Here is a 22,286-nt window from a genome sequence, read left to right as displayed (position 1 = left end):
TTTTTCGATTACATGCACAAGTTACTCACTCATTCCAAAACACTTGGAAGATTTATGTCTTTAGGAAAATATTGCGTTATTAAATCGGTCGCCATATCGACTGTGCAGCTTGGCTGCTGCCGAAGTTTGAGACCAGTTCGAGGGTGTTAACTGGGGTGTATGCATTACTCTGGTTCTGTTGCAAAACGTTTTGTCTGTTGCAAACGGAAACCATTTACTCCAAAACGTTTTGCAACTATAACGAGAGTTTCTATTGGACACATTCAGGTAGGTCCCTCACCGTTTGTCTCTGTTTGCTTCTGGTTGGTTCCTAGAGGACACGGTAAAAGGTTTCCGTTGCACAACGTTTTTGCAACGGTTAGCTAACTTTGGAGTTGAGCGAGGAGCGAGTGCACCCCCTGTTGGTGAGAGAATGCCAGTGCACAGTAAAAAGGTAGCGCAGCATCTGTCACATCCAGTTGTGACATCTGCTGGATATGGCACGTTGTCCCATATCTCCATCACCAAAACATTTTAAAACAATCTCAGGGACCTGTCAGTTCTTTCATCCAAAGCTCCGTTCATTTTAGTTTGGTAGCTGGTAGGCTACATCTCCCCCTCAGCCAAACAGTGACAGGCTCAAGCTTGGAATTAGGCATTTTGCCTTTAATTACAACATTACATTTTGTTCGCAAGCTTTGGGTAGCTCACAAATTGTTTTGATGATAATATCATGTTGGGCGAGGTTCCACCAAAGATGCCCCTGCGCAGATTTGTAATGTGACTGAGCGCACAGACTCAGCCGTGTGTGTGCCGTGGGTAGCCTGCTATTGCATCCACTTACGCAACGGATAGCTTCAGTCAGCCAGGGTGAAACGAAAACACGCATTTTGTATTTCCATTTTTGTCTAATCCGTCTGATTTCTGAAGGGATTAACGGACCAATCATGAATATTGAGAGACCGCCTGTTCGCTCACTGGGAGCAGGTCACCGTCCGCTCGTGGACTCACTCCGTCTTAAACTGGGCTGGCTGCCATCAAACATAACAGTGCAGAATAAAACGGAGAACAACGACACAGGAGAAAGTGACTTTACTTTTTAGGACAAATGTTTCCGACAGCTAGTCAGTCGGGTCAGAGGATGCGCTCCAGCCAGCCGACTAAACTCCACTCTATGGTGAAGGAAGTTTCTGATACTGGAGTTTAGTCCACTATGCTCAAGCTTGTGCCACAGAGCGCAGGTTTAGCTGTGGGTCGTTGTGACTGGCCAATTTAAGTCGGCACGGAACGTGAGTTTCTTCAACTGTGGTGAATTGCATCTAAATAAGATCTATCCAGGTAAATGATTGACCTTGTCATTATGTTTTTTTGTCCTGTCATTGGTACCATGTATTTTTTGTCACTTTTAAATTATTTTGTGATAGTGTGTTATTATCCTGTTTGGTTCAATTGAAATGTCAGGGGAATTCTTTTAAAGTCAAATAGGTAATTCATCCATGTGTGATGATAGCCTACAGTTGGGTGCTTAGTAATAGATAATTCTTGTCCTTTTACTTAATTCTATTAACACGTAACAGAACTGGACAAATCCAGTGCCTAATAATTCTGCAACTGATTATAAAGAAAACGATTTCAGTAGGCCTATTAGAATAAAATTACATGTAGCCAAATCCCTATTTTCTTTTCTATAACCTCTTCATCAAAGGTCTTTGATGACAACAACAGTTTTATATTGTCAGAACATGCCAGCCACACACAGGCTTCTCATGCACTGGTGGCCTATTTCCATTCCAAAGGATTATCCTACGCAGTAATCATTGGATAAAGAGTACAAAGTGATTTGAATCCATTACTTTAGGTATCCTAGGCCCAGTGAGACTATTTTACCAGAGGCAACAAACAATGATCCCTTTTCCTCATTAGGTTCCAATCAGACTTTTCCTCTTTGCCTTGCCAGCCAATGGAGGAGGAAGAGGTCCATATCACACAAACATTGGCTCCTGCCAGCTCTCCGCCTCGGTCAAGAGCCTCTGATGACCGGGGCCTCATCCTGAGTCTTGTCCCCAAGCCCAGCACACTCTCTCCCTCGCTTTCCCCTCCCCCCCTCCCTCCTCCAGGTTCTGCCGTCTATTCCCTGCAGTCCAAGGTGAATAATCTCTCCCAGAGAACTGGAGGGAAAGAGAGAAAGAGGGAGAGGGTGAGGGAGGACAATATGGCCTCAGAGCTCCAGGAAGAGGGACCTGTCTCATTTCAGGCCCTGCCCAAGCAGAAGGGCCGCAGCAGGGGGGAGGTGCCACCGCCTGTGCCCTTCCGGCACTTTGACCAGAGGAGGAGGTCCAGTAGTAGTGAAGACGAGGTAGAGGAAGAGGTGGTGGCCAGGGTACAGCTCCACACCGACCCGACTGAACCACAGAGGGAGAAGGAGAGCTGGGGTGCCATGGGGAAGGGGGCAGAGAAGGCGGAGAGGGGAGGCCCAGCTGGTAGTGTGCCGGGGCAGCCTCGCGGTTTGGGGGAGGGGGCCAGCTTGGAGAGCTTGGAGAACATCCAGTCAGACAGCACCGGCGCAACCAAGGAGGACCCCCCTCCTTCAAAGCCCGCTCCTGCATCCTCCTCCAACTCTTCTTCCTCCTCTCACAGACACTGGGCACCTCCTAAAGGCTTCTGGAGGGTAGCACGCCCGGAGACTCTGATTCTGAATAGGGTGAGCACTCAGTCTACTGTGGGCACTCAGACTACAATGCCTATACTCTCGTCATTTGTACGTCTGAAGGACGAACCCCCTGCGAATGCCACCCTCTCAGGGCCCCAGAGTAAGTCAAGACTGGCTTCTGTGGATTCTGTAGACGAGGACAGGGACGAGAGTGAAGGGTGTTGGAACATGCTGCGTTCGGACAGCCTGGACTGCTACCTGGAGAGATGTGATAAGAAAGAAGCGAAGGAGCCTATGGATCCCATGGGGGGGCTGCGGAGGGCAGAGAGCTGGGAAAGTGTGTGCTCGCAGGAAGGGATGCTTTCGCTAGGGGATACAGTGGAGGCCAACCAGAGAGCCAGAGGGCGGTCAGTGAACAGACGAAGGAACACCAAGAGAGGAGAGGAGAAAGGCGGCGTGGACATCCCGTACCTCTGTGTTGACCAGATAGACAAGAGAGATGGTATGAAGTTCCAGTTTAGAAAATACATCTTGGTACATCTTGTTGTAAAACGAGTCCGGGTACTTCGAGAGGTAAATTCAATAAAAACATAATCATATTTACCATGGCTGCATTTACACATGCAGACCAATGTTTTTTTTCCCACTAATTGGTCTTTTGACAAATCAGATCAGATCTTTTCACATCAGAATGTTTTTCAGATCTGATCTTGTTGGTCAAAAGACCAATTAGTGAGAAAAAAAATCAGAATTGGGCTGCCTGTGTAAATGCAGCCAAAGTATCCCATTCTGGACCTCTCATGTTTAATAACATGGTAGAACATGTGCTGTGGGACAAAGTGTCCATCAAGAGTATGGGAGGTAAACAAATCACGCTTTGGAACACAAATCATTTGCTCAATCATGATAGGGTTGGGGAGGAGGGCTTAGTTGCACGTTTTACATGCACCTCCTTTTCAATGAAATAACAATTGTTTTGTAAGCAAACCAGGCTTAATTGATTAGTTAAATCCAGGAATTATAAAGCATATCAATGTGTGCTTACAACTGTGATCATGTGTCAGATGAATTACTGTAAATTGACCATGAGATACAGATTCAGAGCTATGCATTCTATTTCTGTCAGCACCTCCCACCATCAGGAGCACTTAGAGGAACAGATGGGCTGGTGTTGTGTAGCTATTTTTAGCGCTGTGTGTGTGTGTGTGTGTGTGTGTGTGTGTTACACTTTGGCTAGTTCTACCTATTCTATTCAATTTGACTGAAATCAAATTACAAATTTGACTGCTCAATGTGATTTTTTGAATTGAATAAAAGCTTCTAAATTGCTTTCAACACCTCATGCCCTTTCACATTGAATAGTGGTGGGTAGCAATGTAGCAGCAGCAGCCTATCAGAAGAGTTAGAGGCATGGCATATTGGGGGCGAGGCTTTCAGTTTGTTCTTTTCGCCCACCCGTGAGAGTGAAAGTCATTCCAGTTAATGTGTTCTGTAGTATTCCTTATTCAAACTAAAATGTGTGTTTGCCTGCGTTTGTAATGATACTTGCATAGTACATCTGATACTAAAGAGCCAGATAAGGTTTCTATGTTAAGGTAGACAATGCTTGATTGAGACTACTAAATATGGGTGTCTTGTGAAAAGAATATGTTTGGAAACATTATTTAAAGTTATTGAACCAACTTAATTTCTTGATTTACAAGAAATTGATTTTGATTGCTTCAAATCAAGTTTTTATTGTCACATGCTTCGTAAACAACAGGTGTAGACTAACAGTGAAATGCTTACGGGCCCTTCCCAACAATGTAGACTACTATAAAAAATATAATAAAAATGTAATTAAAAGTTACACGAAGAATAAATACACAATGAGCAATGATAGCTTGGCTATATACATGGGTACAAGGACCGAGTTGATGTGCAGGAGTAGGAGGAAATTGAGGTAGATATGTACATATAGGTAGGGGTAAAGTGACTAGGCAACAGGATAGATAATGGACAGTAGCAGCAGGGTGTGTGTATGTGTTGGAGTGTCATTGTAAGTATGTGTGTGTGTGTGTGAGTCCAGTGTGTGTGCGTAGAGTCAAAAAGAGTTAGCAAAAAGGGTACCGTTTGCTGTGCGGTAGCAGAGAGAACAGTCTATGACTTGGGTGGCTGGAGTCTTTGACAATTGTTTGACACTGCCTGGTATATAGGTCCTGGATGGCAGGGAGTTCGACCCCAGTGATGTACTGAGCCGTACACGCACTACCCCCTGTAGCGCCTTGCTGTCGGATGCCGAGCAGTTACCATACCAAGTGGGGATGCAGCCAGTCAAGATGCTCTCAATTGTGCAGCTGCAGAACTTTTTGAAGATCTGAGGGGCTCATACCAAATCTTTTCAGCCTCCTGATGGGGAAGAGGCATTGTCGTGCCCTCTTCACAACTGTGTGGTCCATTTGGACCATGATAGGTCCTTAGCAATGTGGACACAGAGGAACTTGAAGCTTTTGCCCACATTGAGGGAGAGGTTGTTGTAATGGCACCACACAACCAGGTCTGTGACCTCCTTCCTATAGGCTGTTTCGTCGTTGTTGGTGATCAGGCCCACCACCGTTGTGTCATCGGCAAACTTGATGATGGGGTTGGAGTCGTGCTTGGCCAAGCAGTAATGGGTGAACAGGGAGTGCAGGAGGAGACTAAGCACGCTTCCCTGAGGGGCCTCTATGTTGAGGGCCATCATGGCCGATGTGTTGTTGCCTACCCTCACCACCTGGTGGCGGCCTGTCAGGAAGTCCAGTTGCAGAGGGAGGTTATCAGTCCGAGGGACCTTAGCCTAGTGATGAGCTTGGTGGGCACTATGGTGTTGAACAGCATTCTCACATAGGTGTTACTTTTGTCCAGTTGGGAAAGAGGAGTGTAGAGTGCAATAGAGATGGCGTCATCTGTGGATCTGTTGGGGCGGTATGCGAATTATAGTGGGTCCAGGGTTTCTGGGATGATGGTGTTAATGTGAGCCATGACCAGCCTTTTAAACATTCCATGCCTACAGATGTGAGTGCTACGGGGCGGTAGTAATTTAGACAGGTTCTTGGGCACAGGGACTATGGTGGTCTGCTTGAAACATGACTGGGTCAGACTGGGTCAGGGAGAGGTTGAAAATGTCAGTGCCAGCTGGTCAGCACATTCTCTGAGTATGCGTCCTGGTAATCCATCTGGTTCAGTGTTGCTTGCCCTCGAAGCGAGCATAGAAGGCATTTAGCTTGTCTGGTAGGCTCGTTTCAATGGGCAGATCCTGGCTGGGTTTCCATTTGTAATATGTGATAGTTTTAAAAGTCCTGCCACATCTGAAGAGTGTCAGACCTGGTGTAATAGGATTCGATCTTAGTCCTGTATTAACTCTTTGCCTGTTTGATGATTGTAACCCAATTGAATACCTTTGGGTAATTCCAAATTAAAAAGGGAACTTGGAACAAGGTGAAAACATGGGTTGTATTTACATTAAATATTAGTTTGTATTTGTTATTTTTTAGGTTTAACCAAAGGGGAAAAGTAAGTTAAGTGTTGAAATAAATAGGTTTCAACTTGAAATATATGTTAGGTAAAAATCAAATAAAAAAGTTGGCATTGAATCATATATTTGGTTTCAACAAATGTAGTATTTTTCATTTGAGAAAGCCTAACTCATTTACTTGTAACCAGTTGAAGTCCATTTTTTTTCAGTTGATCCACAGTAATTTTTTTTTTACAGTGCAGTGCACTGAGTGCAGGGCATGATCAGTTGATAATGTTTTAATACCTCTCTGTTCCTGCCGTTATGGCGTTTATGTAAGGCCCATGAATCTGACAGGCATTAGGAGGATCAGAGATGAACTTGGGGACGGTCCATGGTTTTGATGTGATGTGGGGCTTATGGAAACCTTTATGGTTGAGTAAAGCCCTTGGCAGTTTTGTACCTGCATACATGCTTTAACAATGCACTTCTGCTGCTATATTTGCATTACAGCTTAACTGTCAGCAACATATCCTGCCATAAAATGTATTTGAAGCATCTCCACCCTAAACTTCAACCATGTGAATTGAAATTGGTTTTGTATAATGTATAGCATTGTGTAATACTCAGCTTGTCAAACTGTTCCTTTGGATTTGTAGCAAGTGATGCGTGAGGGTCCATTTGCATTGCATGGAACTAGGTTTGGAAAGCTTTATTTTAATGGGTAAAGTTCTGTTTTCAGTGTCTCCAGATGCATCTGCCTCCTGGAAAAATGAGTGGGATTTAACCATTCCACAACAGGAGCTGCTTGAACTTCCCGGGTAAGGAATATCACACTAGTGTCTGTCTACATAGAAAAGTGGTAAGTGTGTGAGGTGAGGAACCACCTTTTTTAGGGATAGTTTTTGCCCCTTAAATATTCTTTGAATGTAAAGCAGTCAACTATCCTGTCCAATTTGTTTTGCAGATTGAAACATAAGCTACGTAAAGATGCTAATATAGCGTATAAGATCAGATCACACCTCTCCCATGAAACTGGAAGTAGAGGATAGGTAGTCTAGTGGTTAGAGAGGCGGGCCATCAACCAGAGGGTTGCCATTTCAAATCCGTCTCCTTGATGGAAAAATCTGTCAGGAAGTAAGCTGGCAACAAATCAAATCCAAGATGCCATTGTTTGCCATTGAACAAGGCACTTAACCCCCAACAACAACAGCTCCCCGGGTGTCCAGTGTGACAGCCCCCCGCACCTATCCAAAACCTGTATATGTTCAGTTGAAGTCGGAAGTTTACATACACCTTAGCCAAATAGATTTTAACTCATTTTTTCACAATTCCTGACATTTAATCCTGGTAAAAATTCCCTGTCTTAGGTCAGTTAGGATCACCACTTTATTTTAAGAATGTGAAATGTCAGAATAATAGTAGAGAGAATGATTTCAGCTTTTATTTCTTTCATCACATTCCCAGTGGGTCAGATGTTGACATACACTCAATTAGTATTTGGTAGCATTGCCTTTAAATTGTTTAACTTGGGTCAAACGTTTCAGGTAGCCTTCCACAAGCTTCCCACAATAAGTTGGGTGAATTTTGGCTCATTCCTCCTGACAGAGCTGGAGTAACTGAGTCAGGTTTGTAGGCCTCCTTGCTCGAACATGCTTTTTCAGTTCTGCCCACAAATTTTCTATGGGATTGAGGTCAGTGCTTTGTGATGGCCACTCCAATACCTTGACTTTGTTGTCCTTAAGCCATTTTGCCACAAATTTGGAAGTATGCTTGGGGTCTTTGTCCATTGGGAAGACCCATTTGTGAACAAGCTTTAACTTCCTGACTGATGGCTTGAGATGTTTCTTCAATATATCCACATCATTTTTCATCCTCATGATGCCATCTATTTTATGAAGTGCACCAGTCCCTCCTGCAGCAAAGCACCCCACAACATGATGCTGCCACCCCTGTGCAAAGTGGTTGGGATGGTGTTCTTCGGCTTGCAATCCTCCCCCTTTTTCCTCCAAACATAATGATGGTCGTTATGGCCAAACAGTTCCATTTTTGTTTCATCAGACCAGAGGACATTTCTCCAAAAGTTACAATCTTTGTCCCCATGTGCAGTTGCAAACCGTAGTCTAGCTTTTTTATGGCGGATTTGGAGCAGTGGCTTCTTCCTTGCTGAGCAGCCTTACAGGTTATCTCGGTATAGGACTCGTTTTACTGTGGATATAGATACTTTTGTACCTGTTTCCTCCAGCATCTTCACAAGGTCCTTTGCTGTTGTTCTGGGATTGATTTGCACTTTTCGCACCAAAGTACGTTCATCTCTAGGAGAGTGAATGTTTCTCCTTCCTGAGCCGTGTGATGGCTGCGTGGTCCCATGGTGTTTATACTTGCGTACTATTGTTTGTACAAATGAACGTAGTACCTTCAGGCGTTTGGAAATTGCTCCCAAGGAGATATGGCAGCAGTTTTACGGGCGCCCAACCAAATCCACAGATGATGCAATCTCTATTGCACTCCACACTTCCCTTTCCCACCTGGACAAAAGGAACACTTATGTGAGAATGCTATTCATTGACTACAGCTCAGCGTTCAACAACATAGTACCCTCAAAGCTCATCACAAAGCTAAGGATCCTGGGACTAAACACCTCCCTCTGCAACTGGATCCTGGACTTCCTGACGGGCCGCCCCCAGGCGGTGAGGGTAGGTAGCAACACATCTGCCACGCTGATCCTCAACACTGGAGCTCCTCAGGGGTGCGTGCTCAGTCCCCTCCTGTGCTCCCTGTTCACCCACGACTGCATGGCCAGGCACGACTCCAACACCATCATTAAGTTTGCAGACGACACAACAGTGGTAGGCCTGATCACCGACAACGACAAGACAGCCTATAGGGAGGAGGTCAGAAACCTGGCCGGGTGGTGCCAGAATAACAACCTATCCCTCAACATAACCAAGACTAAGGCGATGATTGTGGACTACAGGAAAAGGAGGACCGACCACTCCCCCATTCTCATCGACGGGGCTGTAGTGGAGCAGGTTGAGAGCTTCAAGTTCCTTGGTGTCCACATCAACAGCAAACTAGAATGGTCCAAACACACCAAGACAGTCGTGAAGAGGGCACGACAAAGCCTATTCCCCCTCAGGAAACTAAAAAGATTTGGCATGGTCCTGAGATCCTCAAAAGTTTCTACAGCTACAACATCGAGAGCATCCTGACCGGTTGCATCACTGCCTGGTACGGCAATTACTCGGCCTCTGTCCGCAAGGCACTACAAAGGGTAGTGCGTACGGCCCAGTACATCACTGGGGCTAAGCTGCCTGCCATCCAGGACCTCTACACCAGGCGGTGTCAGAGGAAGGCCCTAAAAATTGTCAAAGACCCCAGCCACCCCAGTCATAGACTGTTCTCTCTACTACCTCATGGCAAGCGGTACCGGAGTGCCAAGTGTAGGACAAAAAGGCTTCTCAACAGTTTTCACCCCAAAACCATAAGACTCCTGAACAGATAATCAAATGGCTACCCGGACTATTTGCATTGTGAGCCCCCCCCCAACCCCCAACCCCTCTTTTTACGCTGCTGCTACTACTCTCTGTAGTAGCAGTGGTTGATCAATTGGGCCGATCAACCACTGCTCCCGCACATTGGCTAACCGGGCTATCTGCTTTGTGTCCCACCCGCCAACCCCTCTTTTACGCTACTGCTACTCTGTGTTCCTCATATATGCATAGTCACTTTAACCATATCTACATGTACATACTACCTCAATCAGCCTGACTAACCGGTGTCTGTATGTAGCCTCGCTATTTTTATAGCCTCGCTACTGTTGCCTGTCTTTTTACTGTTGTTTTTATTTCTTTACCTACCTATTGTTCACCTAATACCTTTTTGCACTATTGGTTAGAGCCTGTAAGTAAGCATTTCACTGTAAGGTCTACACCTGTTGTATTCGGCGCACGTGACAAATAAACTTTGGTTTGATTTGAGACTTGTGGAGGTCACCAATTTTTTTTCTGAGGTCTTGGCTGATTTATTTTGATTTCCCCGTGATATCAAGCAAAGAGGCACTGAGTTTGAAGGTAGGCCTTGAAATACATCCACAGGTACACATCCAATTGACTCAAAGGATGTCAATTATCCTGTCAGAAGCTTCTAAAGCCATGACATCATTTTCTGGAATTTTCCAAGCTGTTTAAGGGCACAGTCAACTTAGTGTATGTAAACTTCTGACACACTGGAATTGTGATACAGTGAATTATAAGTGAAATAATCTGTCTCTAAACAATTGTTGGAAAAATCTGTTCTGTCATGCACAAAGTAGATGTCCTAACTGACTTGCCAAAACTATAGTTTGTTAACAAGAAATTTGTGGAGTGGTTGAAAACAAGTTTTAATGACTCCAACCAAAATGTATGTAAACTTCCGACTTCAACTGTAAATATGTGTGTCTTTTGGAGGGGTTGGGTTAAAAGTGGAAGTCAAATTTCAATTGGACCTTGTGTGCAATTGACCAATAAAGTGAACTTCTTTATAAATAATAAATACGAGCATTACAAAACTAAGCTGGATGCGTACACAAAATCTTCCTCCATTCTCCGTACATACAGGAATGGATGAGTGTGTTGGTGACAGGGATAATCCACAGGCGTATCATACTATTTTGGCCACTAAAGCACATAGAGCATAGGATCAACTGGAATACAGGGGATGAAGTACAATACGGAGGCTAACCTCGCCACCACACCCCAGTCCAATCGCATATTACATAAGAAGGCTTAGCGTAGAAGACTGACGTTCAGAGCTCCATTCTCTTTAACTCTATCCGTAGGGCATATAATGTTCTCTGGATATGTAACTGTGCAGGATCAGCTCAGTACAACTGAAGGCACCAGATGTGTGGTAGCTTCACAAACCACCTGATCTCGCAAGTTTACATGGATGTTCTCTACAAGTGAAATAGCGCAGAGGTAATTGGTCTGGTTATTATGAGGCTAGATGTGGGGTGCAGGCAAATGATTCAAGACAAAATACGTTTCAATTGATTTCAGGGCTACACAAAATGTGGACTTTGACCTTATCTGTAGACCTGAAAAATGATTATGAACCTCGTTAATCACATCAGCAATATGCTAAGAGACGTTTAATTCAGCAAGCCATGGATAGTACAGCAATATTGGACTACTGTCTGGTTGCCCCCAACCTCAACCCCCCCATCTTTTTTTCCCCCTCCAGTCATTTCAATCGTTTGGGTTCGGATCCCACTGCTACCACCAATTGTGTACGGCAAGGATTTAGTAAAGGGTAGGAGAACTTCTTTCTTCAATGGAGAAGGATCAATATCATAGAGGTAGATAAAGGGTGCACATGGACCAAAGCCTGCTTTAGCATGGGCAGCACCCAGCAAGGGCAGCACCATTGAGGGCTTTCACCATTTTGAAGGAGTCAACTGGGTGGGACTTGCTATGTGTTAACAAAGAATCACAGAATTCCATCTAGGTCAGCAGCTTTATACCTGTTCAGACAATACACACTCCACCACAGTAGGTGGTGGTATGCACGTTTTTAGTTTATTTATGAACTGCTAATGCACTCATAGAAGTATAATAATAACACATTGAGTATTTTAAAATGGAGATAGCCCCCAATGGTGCTGTCCATGCTGTCACAGAAGACGCACCTTACAAAGTTAAAAGGTGTGCTATTTTTCCATATCTACAATAAATAAACAAACATGTAGCCACTTCAATCACCAGCTCAAAGACCACCCTGATCCCAAATCCTCCCAACAAACGTCCCGCAGGGATGATTATGCCCTCTTCTGTCGAGAATTGGTACGACATTTCTATCACCTCCCTATTTCTATGTCTCCCTCTCCAATTCACCCTCTGTCTCTGTGTGATTGACAGCTCACACTTCAACCCTGAGGAACTTCCTCTGAGCCCCAGACATGAGCAGGCCATGCTCCTGCTGGAGAGGGCTCGGTTAAAAGCCCGCTTCAATCACGCCAAAGGGGAACGCCCTCAAACCCGCCGCTCCCATTCTGCCCAGAGATACAACCCGTAAGTCAGCTGTGTCTGCAACTCTGTTGATCTCCCCCCTATTAGTCTGACTACCTGATCTCCCCCCTATTAGTCTGACTACCTGATCGTCTGTCTGTCTGTCTGTCTGTCTGTCTGTCTGTCTGTCTGTCTGTCTGTCTGTCTGTCTGTCTGTCTGTCTGTCTGTCTGTCTGTCTGTTAGTCTGACTACTTGATGCTCTCTGTCTGTCTGCCTGTCTGTTAGTCTGACTACCTGATGCTCTCAGTCTGTCTGTCTGTCTGCATGTACGTTAGTCTGACTATCTAATGCCTTGTCTGTCTGTTAGTCTGACTACTTGATGCTCTCTGTCTGTCTGTCTGCCTGCCTGCCTGCCTGCCTGTCTGTCTGTCTGTCTGTCTGTCTGTCTGTCTGTCTGTCTGTCTGTCTGTCTGTCTGTCTGTCTGTCTGTCTGACTACCCGATGCTCTGTCTGTCTGTCTGTCTGTCTGTCTGTCTGTCTGTCTGTCTGTCTGTCTGTCTGTCTGTCTGTTAGTCTGACTACTTGATGCTCTCTGTCTGTCTGCCTGTCTGTTAGTCTGACTACCTGATGCTCTCAGTCTGTCTGTCTGTCTGCATGTACGTTAGTCTGACTATCTAATGCCTTGTCTGTCTGTTAGTCTGACTACTTGATGCTCTCTGTCTGTCTGTCTGCCTGCCTGCCTGCCTGCCTGTCTGTCTGTCTGTCTGTCTGTCTGTCTGTCTGTCTGTCTGTCTGTCTGTCTGACTACCCGATGCTCTGTCTGTCTGTCTGTCTGTCTGTCTGTCTGTCTGTCTGTCTGTCTGTCTGTCTGTCTGTTAGTCTGACTACTTGATGCTCTCTGTCTGTCTGCCTGTCTGTTAGTCTGACTACCTGATGCTCTCAGTCTGTCTGTCTGTCTGCATGTACGTTAGTCTGACTATCTAATGCCTTGTCTGTCTGTTAGTCTGACTACTTGATGCTCTCTGTCTGTCTGTCTGCCTGCCTGCCTGCCTGCCTGTCTGTCTGTCTGTCTGTCTGTCTGTCTGTCTGTCTGTCTGTCTGTCTGTCTGTCTGTCTGTCTGACTACCCGATGCTCTGTCTGTCTGTCTGTCTGTCTGTCTGTCTGTCTGTCTGTCTGTCTGTCTGTCTGTCTGTCTGTCTGTCTGTCTGTCTGTCTGTCTGTCTGTTAGTCTGACTACTTGATGCTCTCTGTCTGTCTGCCTGTACTTTAGTCTGACTACCTGATGCTCTCAGTCTGTCTGTCTGTCTGCATGTACGTTAGTCTGACTATCTAATGCCTTGTCTGTCTGTTAGTCTGACTACTTGATGCTCTCTGTCTGTCTGTCTGCCTGCCTGCCTGCCTGCCTGCCTGCCTGTCTGTCTGTCTGTCTGTCTGTCTGTCTGTCTGTCTGCCTGTCTGTCTACCCGATGCTCTGTCTGTCTGTCTGTCTGTCTGTCTGTCTGTCTGTCTGTCTGTCTGTCTGTCTGTCTGTCTGTCTGACTACTTGATGCTCTCTGTCTGTCTGCCTGTACTTTAGTCTGACTACCTGATGCTCTGTGTGTCTGTCTGTCTGTTAGTCTGACTACCCAATGCTCTGTCTGTCTGTCTGTCTGTCTGTCTGTCTGTCTGTCTGTCTGTCTGTCTGTCTGTCTGTCTGTCTGTCTGTCTGTTAGTCTAACTACCCGATGCTCTCAGTCTGTCTGTCTGTCTGCCTGTCTGTCTGTTAGTCTAACTACCCGATGCTCTCAGTCTGTCTGTCTGCCTGTCTGCCTATCTGTTAGTCTGTCTACCTGATGCTGTGTCTGTCTGTCTGTCTGTTAGTCTGACTACCCGATGCTCTGTCTGTCTGTCTGTCTGTCTGTACTACTTGATGCTCTCTGTATGTCTGCCTGTACTTTAGTCTGACTACCTGATGCTCTGTGTGTCTGTCTGTCTGTTAGTCTGACTACCCAATGCTCTGTCTGTCTGTCTGTCTGTCTGTCTGTCTGTCTGTCTGTCTGTCTGTCTGTCTGTCTGTCTGTCTGTCTGTCTGTCTGTCTGTCTGTCTGTCTGTCTGTCTGTCTGTCTGTCTGTCTGTCTGTCTGTCTGTCTGTCTGTCTGTCTTTATATTTAGTTCTGTATAAGTGTGTCTACCCCTTCCTACATCTCTCTCTCCTTTCAGTTCTTAATTTCTCTCTGTCTTTTTCTTTCTGTGTGATTGAAAAAGCTGACATTACGTAACTTCCAATGACTGATCGTTTCAGAATCATAACTCTGGTTTCTGATTGGATGTTCCACAGAGATGCAGGGAGTGTTATATAGTATGACTTATGTAACCATGTTGATGACACACACCATGATATTTCAGTTTCTGTAATGGGTATTTTGTTCCTGAAATCCCCTCTTATATCAGTGGGATACATTCACAGCAAATGGTATTAGGAATACTGGCACTCATGAGAGAACACACACACTCAAACACACACATACACGGATTACTCATGTGCTTTTATGCATTTGTGTCAGCAGAAGTACTTGTATTTGTGACTATGAAAATATGTACAGGCTGTGAGTAAGAATATGAAGTTATTATTATTATTATTATTATTATTATTATTATATACAGTGTTTAGTGTGTTTCCCTGTTCTATCCAGCAGGAGGCAGCAGTCTGGGATTGGTTCAGGACTGGTCCAAAAGGCTGTGGCTGTTAAACCCAAGGAAGAGCTGACAGCCCCTCCCTCATCAGGTCCACTCCTGGTCCCACAAAGCAGAGACCTCTCCCCTGGGGGGCATAATCGTCGGTATGGTAACTCACCCACGAGGGTGCGGTTTGAGGATGAATCAGAGAAGGAGGCAGAGTCTCGCTACCTGGATCGGGTGAAGGAGCGTGGGCGGGCCACGGGACAGAAATCCAAGGGCACTCTGGAAAAGAAGGCGGAGTCTAGCATAAGCATTCCAGGCCTTACTCCAAGACTGGAGGACGTTGGTTTCACGAACGCTGCTTCTACCCAGGTAACGGAGGTAGGGGTGCTGTTGAGGAAATGTGAAGCTTGTGGATCCATTCTTAGGGATCCTCCAGTGCCCGAACCAGAGACTGCTCCGCCCCAGTCCGGCAACGCGGAGGAGAATAAAGGCAGGAAGGTCTCTCGCTGGGGCCCCCCAGCCCAATCAGACGGGATCCCCCAACCAGATCAGCCCAGCAGCATCCACCCCAAAGCGGCAGGGGTCACCTTCGGCGAGGTCCTGATTCTGGGAGAGGATACAGAGGGCGGGGCCGGGGGCGGATTGGGGGAGAGGTCCTCCGGTTTCGGGAAGTTGAGGAGGCGCAGCAGGAAGGGAGAGAGCCGGCTGAAACGGGTCGGCTCGGGACATGGCCCCTATGGTGCCTCGTGGGCCCACCGTCGGAACTCCAACCCCAGAAACAGGGTCAACGTGTGCAGGCGAGCCGTCAGCTTTGCTCTAGGCAGTCCTGTAGCTCTGGACCGCCCTCTGGTGGGAGCCTCCGGAAACAGCAGCCCCAAGGATAGTGACGCCCCCACCCCGCCACTGCCCATTAAGTCAGCTCTGAAGTCAGGCTGCAAGAGCAGGGCGAGTGGGCAGCGTGTGGTAAAGCTCCTGCCCTCGGTTCAGTATCGCCTCATCAACCTGGATGAGGGGGCAGGGGGAAGCCCACAGCATGACCTCATCACCACAGAGCATCATGGGGAGGGTCCTATCTCTGCCCTGTCAGGGTCTCCCCCTAGCGCCGCCTTAGTCCCCTGCATCCGACCGTCGTCCCTCAGGTACTCCCCTGCCAGGATCACCCCTGACCTCCCCCCTGCGGAACTCTGTGAAACTGCTGCAGATGGAGCTGGTGAGTAGATATAATGTATTGTGTTGGAAGGAACTGTAGACTTGATGTGATGTGCTCACTGAATGCTTCATTCAGTTACACACATAAAATGTCTTCCAGGTTTGGCGCTGAGCGGAGACGTGTGTCGAGATCTGCTGGTGGCTCTTCCAGAGTGCCGCCCTGCGCTGCGCTGCTTGGGCGTGTCCCGAGCAGAGGACCTGAGGGCAGAGTTATTGAGAGCGGAGCACCTGAAGGCAGAGGCTCAGTGGGAGGATAGCCAAGAGGGGGCTCGGTCAGTATGGATCCCACCACTGACACCAAATTCAAGTCAGACCCATATATATGTTTAATGTGGCTCTGGCTCCTTTAAATGGTGTGTTATTCTTCATCTATCTGACAGGGAGGCAAGACTGCCTCCTCCTGGTACTGAAGCATAACTTCAAGCTCCACAGTTTGTTCTGTCAGAGGGAGCTTTAACTCTGACGGGGTGGATAAGTGCAAAACTGTTAGCTACTCTGTGATAGATTGCATTAGTACATTTGGCACCATACAGTTTCTCTGTAATATATCTTGCAGGAATTGAACTATGCTTTGTAATCCCTAGGTGACAGATTCAATTGAACATAAACCACTGTTCACGCTTACAGCCTGCTTTTTTAAACCACTGTTCACGCTTACAGCCTGCTTTTTTTTACGTACAACTGACATGTTTTGCTCTGTCTGTATGTGTTGGTGACTTGTGTAGGAGGTCTATGGCAGAGCGGGACGGCAGACCCAAGCTATCTCTGCGACGGTTCTTCTCCTCCATCGGGCTGCACAGTGTGGGCAGGCTGGTGAAGGGAGGGCGCTCCAGCAGCATGGAACAGCTCAGCATCTCAGCGCCGCGGGCCAGCTCCGCCTCACCCAGCCCCACCCATAGCCCTCACACCAACACCCGCCTGCAGAGGACCCCCTCACTACAGGCCCTGCACTCAGTAAGCACCAGCTATTCACTTCAGCTCAGTCGACTTCTTCTATTCAATCTAGTTCAATTCAGTTCAGTTACATTTATTTATATTCAGTTCGATTCAGTTCTGTTAAATGTTTTCACTAACTTATTTGTCAAGGAACAGAAATGCATATGCCACTTTACTTTTACACCATTCTTTAACATTTTCATATTGAGGTGCGATTTTCATTGCTGACATTCAAAATACAAGAGACTCTGGCTGTGCCTGAAATCTGTCTTGCCTACTACTACTGCATAATGTCTACTAATCTAACTACATACAAATTAGAACGTATACTGTTTGGTAAAAACGAATGCGGTAAGCAATGAATATCCTTTATTGGGGTGGCAGGTTAGCCTAGTGGTTAGAGCGTTGGGCCAGTAACCGAAAGGTTGCAAGTTCAAATCCCTGAGCTGACAAGGTACCAATCTGTCGTTCTGCCCCTGAACAAGGCAGTTAACCCACTGTTCCTAGGCCCTCATTGAATATAAGAATTTGTTCTTAACTGACTTGCCTCGCTAAATAAAGGTATAAAATTGCACTGATTCCCGCCAGTCGTTCATTTTGGTACAGCGCCTCACCTTCTCTGGTTATCAGCTGTTGTCAGACACAAGTGGGTCTCGAAAGACGATTCTCTTCCTCAACAGTGTGCAGCAAATTTTACTAGATGAAAATCCAAAATGAGTATGACATCCTGGCATTTAAAGCATATTGAATTTTCTATTTTTGAAACCCACAAAATGCTTACTGTTTAGAAGGAAAGTAAGGTATTCAGACACCGCCGCTGTCTGTGAATGTCAGGACTCAGGAGACAACATCAACTGCACAGATGATGACACCTGTTGCAATGTCCCTAATAAATACAAATGTCCTTCTCTGTCATCAGGTGTCCCCACTGGCCCAGCTTCGGAAAGCCTCCTCTGTGCAGAGTCTGGAGAGGAGAGTGGAGCGTTCTACCATTCTGGGAGAGGTGTCCGTGCCTAACAGCCTGGCACCCAGGTACTGTGTGTGTGTGTGTGTGTGTGTGTGTGTGTGTGTGTGTGTGTGTGTGTGTGTGTGTGTGTGTGTGTGTGTGTGTGTGTGTGCGTGTGCGTGTGCGTGTGCGCGTGTGCGTGTGCGTTTGTGTGTGTGTGCGTGCGTGCGTGCGCGCAGAGAGAGAAGGGAAAAAATAGATTTCTCATTGTGTCTAGGCTCTAAATCAACCAGCACTGAAAGTACTCTGTACTTTCCGATTGTTCAAGCGGTAAATTATTTTTGTCATGGAACAGAAATGTCATTCCAATCAACAAATTTCAGGACACCATAAGGAACATAAATACTAGGACCGTGAATAATGTAATCCTTCTTGACACAACACTACAAATCCAGGCAGCTTTCCAAAAGCTCTTGAAGTGATGTCATCTAGACCGTATTTACACTAAGCAATGTTTTACTTGGCAAAATGCCTTACGTATATAAAAACAATATAGCTAGATTATTGTAAGATCCCATTTCCAATAGGAAACTGACAAACTGCCACTAATTTCCCACTACATTTCACTGAAATGTCTCTATATACTATCTCTACAGGATGATCCAGAGAGCCCTGAGCGTGGAAGATGTGTTAGCCACACGGGTGGTGCGTCCCATGGGTCCAATGGGTAGGGTCGTCCAGGCCTTCCCCGATGGGACCCTCTGGTTGGAGCTCACCAGACCTCCTAACGGCCCTTTTGGGTTCGTCATCTCACGAGGCAAAGGTCGACCGGTCACAGGTATATTAAAGCACTATTACTGTATAACTGGGTTCCATTAGATGTAGCCTACATTTTGGTGTTGTGGATGTGAGGGTGTACAGTGCATTCGGAATGTATTCAGACTCCTTCACTTTTTCGACATTTTGTTACATTACAGCCTTATTCTAAAATGAATTACATACATACAACAATGTTCCTTATCAATCTACACACAATACCCCATTTTTGTAAATGTATTAAAAAATAAATAACAGAAATACCATATTTACATAAGTATTCAGACCCTTTGCTATGAGACTTGAAATTGAGCTCAGGTGCATCCTGTTTCCATTGATCATCCTTGAGATGTTTCTACAACTTGATTAGAGTCCACCTGTGGTAAATTCAATTGATTGGACATGATTTGGAAAGGCACACACCTTTCTATTGTAAGGTCCCACAGTTGACAGTGCATGTCAGAGCAAAAACCAAGGAATTGTCCGTAGAGCTCCAAGACAAGATTCTGTCGAGGTACAGATCTGGGGAAGGGTACCAAAAAATGTCTGCAGCATTGAAGGTCCCGAAGAACACAGTGGCCTCCATCATTTTTAAATGGAAGAAGTTTGGAACCACCAAGACTCTTTCTAGAGCTGGCCGCCCGGCCAAACTGAGCAATCAGGGAGAAGGGCTTTTGTCAGGGAGGTGAACAAGAACCCAATGGTCACTCTGACAGAGCTCCAGAGTTACTCTGTGGAGATGGGAGAACCTTCCAGAAGGACAACCATCTCTGCAGCACTCTACCAATCAGGCCTTTACGGTAGAGTGGCCAGATGGAAGCCACTCCTCAGTAAAAGGCACATGACAGCCCACTTGCAGTTTACCAAAGGGCACCTAAAGGACTCTCAGACCAAGATTCTCTGGTCTGATGAAACCAAGATTGAACTCTTTGGCCTGAATGCCAAGCGTCACATCTGGAGGAAACCTGGCACCATCCCTACGGTGAACCATGGTGGGGGCAGCATCATGCTGTGGGGATGTTTTCAGTGGCAGGGACTGGGAGATTAGTCAGGAATGAGGGAAAGATGACCGGAGCAAAGTACTGAGAGATCCTTGATGAAAACCTGCACCAGAGCGCTCAGGACCTCAGACTGGGGCGACGGTTCACCTTCCAACAGGACAACGATCCTAGCACACAGCCAAGACAACGCAGAAGAGGCTTCAGGACAAGTGTCTGAATGTCCTTGAGTGGCTCAGCCAGAGCCCGGACTTTAACCCGATCGAACATCTCTGGAGAGACCTGAAAATAGCAGTGCCGCGATGCTCCCCATCCAACCTGAGGTTGGCGTATTGCTGCAGAATGCTTTGGTAGCCATGCTGGTTAAGTGTGCCTTGAATTCTAAATAAATCACAGACAGTGTCAACAGCAAAGCACCCCCACACCATCACACCTCCTCCTCCATGCTTCATGGTGGGAACCACACATACGGAGATCATCCATTCACCTACTCTGCGACTTACAAAGACACGGCGGTTGGAACCAAAAATCTCAAATTTGGACTCATCAGACCAAAAAAACTGATTTCTAATGTCCATTGCTCATGTTTCTTGGCCCAAGAAAGTCTCTTCTTCATATTGGTGTCCTTTAGTCATGGTTTCTTTGCAGCATTTCGACCTTGAATGCCTGATTCACGCAGTCTGCTCTGAACAGTTGATGTTGAGATGTGTCTGTTACTTGAACTCTGAAGCATTTATTTGAGCTGCAATTTATGAGGCTGGTAACGCTAATGAACTTATCCTCTGCAGCAGAGGTAACTCTGGGTCTTCTTTTCCTGTGGCGGTCTTCATGAGAGACAGTTCCAGGTGACTACCTCATGAAGCTGGTTGAGAGAATGCCAAGCATGTGCAAAGCAGTCATCAAGGCAAAGGTTGGCTACTTTGAGGAATCTCAAATATAAAATATATTTAGATTTGTTTAACACTTTTTTGGTTACTAAATGATTGATTCCATATGTGTTATTTCATAGTTTTAATGTCTTCACTATTATTCTACAATGTAGAAAATAGTAAAAATAAAGAAGAAAAACTCTTGAATGAGTAGGTGTGTCCAAACTTTTGACTGGTACTGTATATTAATTAGCAAAAATGTCTAAAAACCTGTGATTGCTTTGTCATTATAGGGTAATGTGTGTAGATTGATGAGGGAAAAACATTTTTGGATCCATTTTAGTATAAGGCTGTAACAAAACAAAATGTGGAAAAAGTCAAGGGGTCTGAATACTTTTCGAATGCACCGTATATTCATTAAACACCTAATGGCAGGGATTTTAGGTGGGTGTTTTAGAGGGCATTTTACCCGAGTGTGTAATGACATACTATTTGATGATTTTAAATTGACATATTCTTAGTGTTTGCACCATTACCTATTGTGCCCTCCCTCCCTCCCCATCTCTCTCTCTTTCTATCTCCCTCTCGGTCCTTCCCCCACCCCTCTCTCTCGTCTCAGGTGTGTACGTGGAGCAGGTAGGGGACGGTACTGAGGAGGGCCTGTACTCTGGGCTCCTGGGTGTTGGGGATGAGATTCTGGAGGTGAACGGGGAGACAGTGGCTGGACTGACCCTGGATCTGGTGACACGCCTCATGACCCGTGACAGCACTGCCTCTATCCGTGTCCTGCCGCACCGTCGGAACCATCGCTGAGCAACGCCACAATAGAATATTCCATTATCCATTTCAATGAAAAAACACACTGGATACTGCGCCATGATGATGTCATGACGAAAACTTGAGAATGGAAATAGGCATAAAGAGACATTTTTAACTCAGGGAGAACAAAAGGAAGGACACAATACATCTCCTTTTCTATTATTAGGCCTAATCTTTGAAGATTCAGGCAAATGTTTGTGAATCAAAACAGATAAAACAAAGTATAAAGAAAATGTTGCACTGAAGATGCAAGTGAGATGATCTACAGTGCCTTCAGAAAGTATTCATACCTCTTGACTTATTCCACATGTTGTTGCTGCAGCCTAAATTCCAAATGGATTATATTGATTTTATTTTCTCACCCATCTACACACAATACCCCATAATGACAAAGTGAAATCATGTTTTTAGGAAATGTTGCTAATTTATTGAAATTGAAATACAGAAATATCTTATTTACGAAAGCATTCACAAACCTGAGTCAATATATGTTAGAATCACCTTTGGCATTGATTACAGCTGTGAATCTTTCTGTGTAAGTCTCTAAGAGCTTTGCACACCTGCATTGTACAATATTTGCACATTATTCTTTTAAAAATTATTCAAGCTCTGTCAAGTTGGTTGCTAGACATTTTCAAATTTTGCCATAGATTTTCAAGTAGATTTAAGTCAAAACTGTAACTAGGCCACCCAGGAACATTCACTGTTGTCTTGGTAAACAACTTGGTAAGTGTATTGTTGGCCTTGTGGTTTAGGTTATTGTCCTGCTGAAAGGGGAATTTGTCTCCCAGTGTCTGTTGGAAAGCAGACTGAACCAGGTTTTCCTCTAGGATTTTGAACCAGGTTTTCCTCTAGGACTGTACTTAGCTCTATTCCATTTATTTTTGTCCAAAGAAACTCCCTAGTCCTTGCCTATGACAAGCATACCCATAACATGA

General features: G+C 45.6%; 2 protein-coding genes across 5 annotated transcripts in view; one reads left to right on the top strand and one right to left on the bottom strand.

Moving 5' to 3' along the window:
• The window catches only part of rc3h1b (ring finger and CCCH-type domains 1b), a 30,301-nt gene extending 30,148 nt beyond the window's left edge, over positions 1 to 153 (bottom strand). For both annotated transcript variants that reach the window (XM_014190147.2, XM_014190150.2), the window contains exon 1: positions 30 to 153. The gene's annotated coding sequence lies outside the window, so the exon portion shown is untranslated. The remainder of the gene's footprint in view (positions 1 to 29) is intronic.
• A 172-nt stretch (positions 154 to 325) lies between these two features.
• On the top strand, positions 326 to 22,221 carry si:ch211-13f8.1 (uncharacterized). Of its 3 annotated transcripts, none has more exons than XM_045714560.1 (10): positions 326 to 1,317; positions 1,937 to 3,131; positions 6,844 to 6,922; positions 12,002 to 12,154; positions 14,767 to 15,965; positions 16,065 to 16,236; positions 16,690 to 16,918; positions 17,820 to 17,932; positions 18,503 to 18,684; positions 21,149 to 22,221. In XM_045714560.1, the coding sequence occupies exons 2-10, from the start codon at positions 1,940 to 1,942 to the stop codon at positions 21,340 to 21,342; spliced, it is 3,513 nt and encodes a 1,170-aa protein (XP_045570516.1). In that variant the 5' UTR covers positions 326 to 1,317; positions 1,937 to 1,939; the 3' UTR covers positions 21,343 to 22,221. The 3 variants fall into 3 exon arrangements, with proteins under 3 accessions (XP_045570516.1, XP_045570517.1, XP_014045621.2); XM_045714561.1 differs by having other exon boundaries at positions 1,903 to 3,131; positions 14,770 to 15,965; positions 21,149 to 22,220; XM_014190146.2 differs by having other exon boundaries at positions 1,903 to 3,131; positions 21,149 to 22,220.
• The last annotated feature ends 65 nt before the right edge of the window (positions 22,222 to 22,286 follow it).

The sequence above is a fragment of the Salmo salar genome, chromosome ssa03, assembly GCF_905237065.1.
Source record: "Salmo salar chromosome ssa03, Ssal_v3.1, whole genome shotgun sequence".
NCBI lineage: Eukaryota > Metazoa > Chordata > Actinopteri > Salmoniformes > Salmonidae > Salmo > Salmo salar.
The sequence above is the reverse complement of the archived record's forward strand: the minus strand, read 5'-3'. Positions and strand labels throughout refer to the sequence as shown.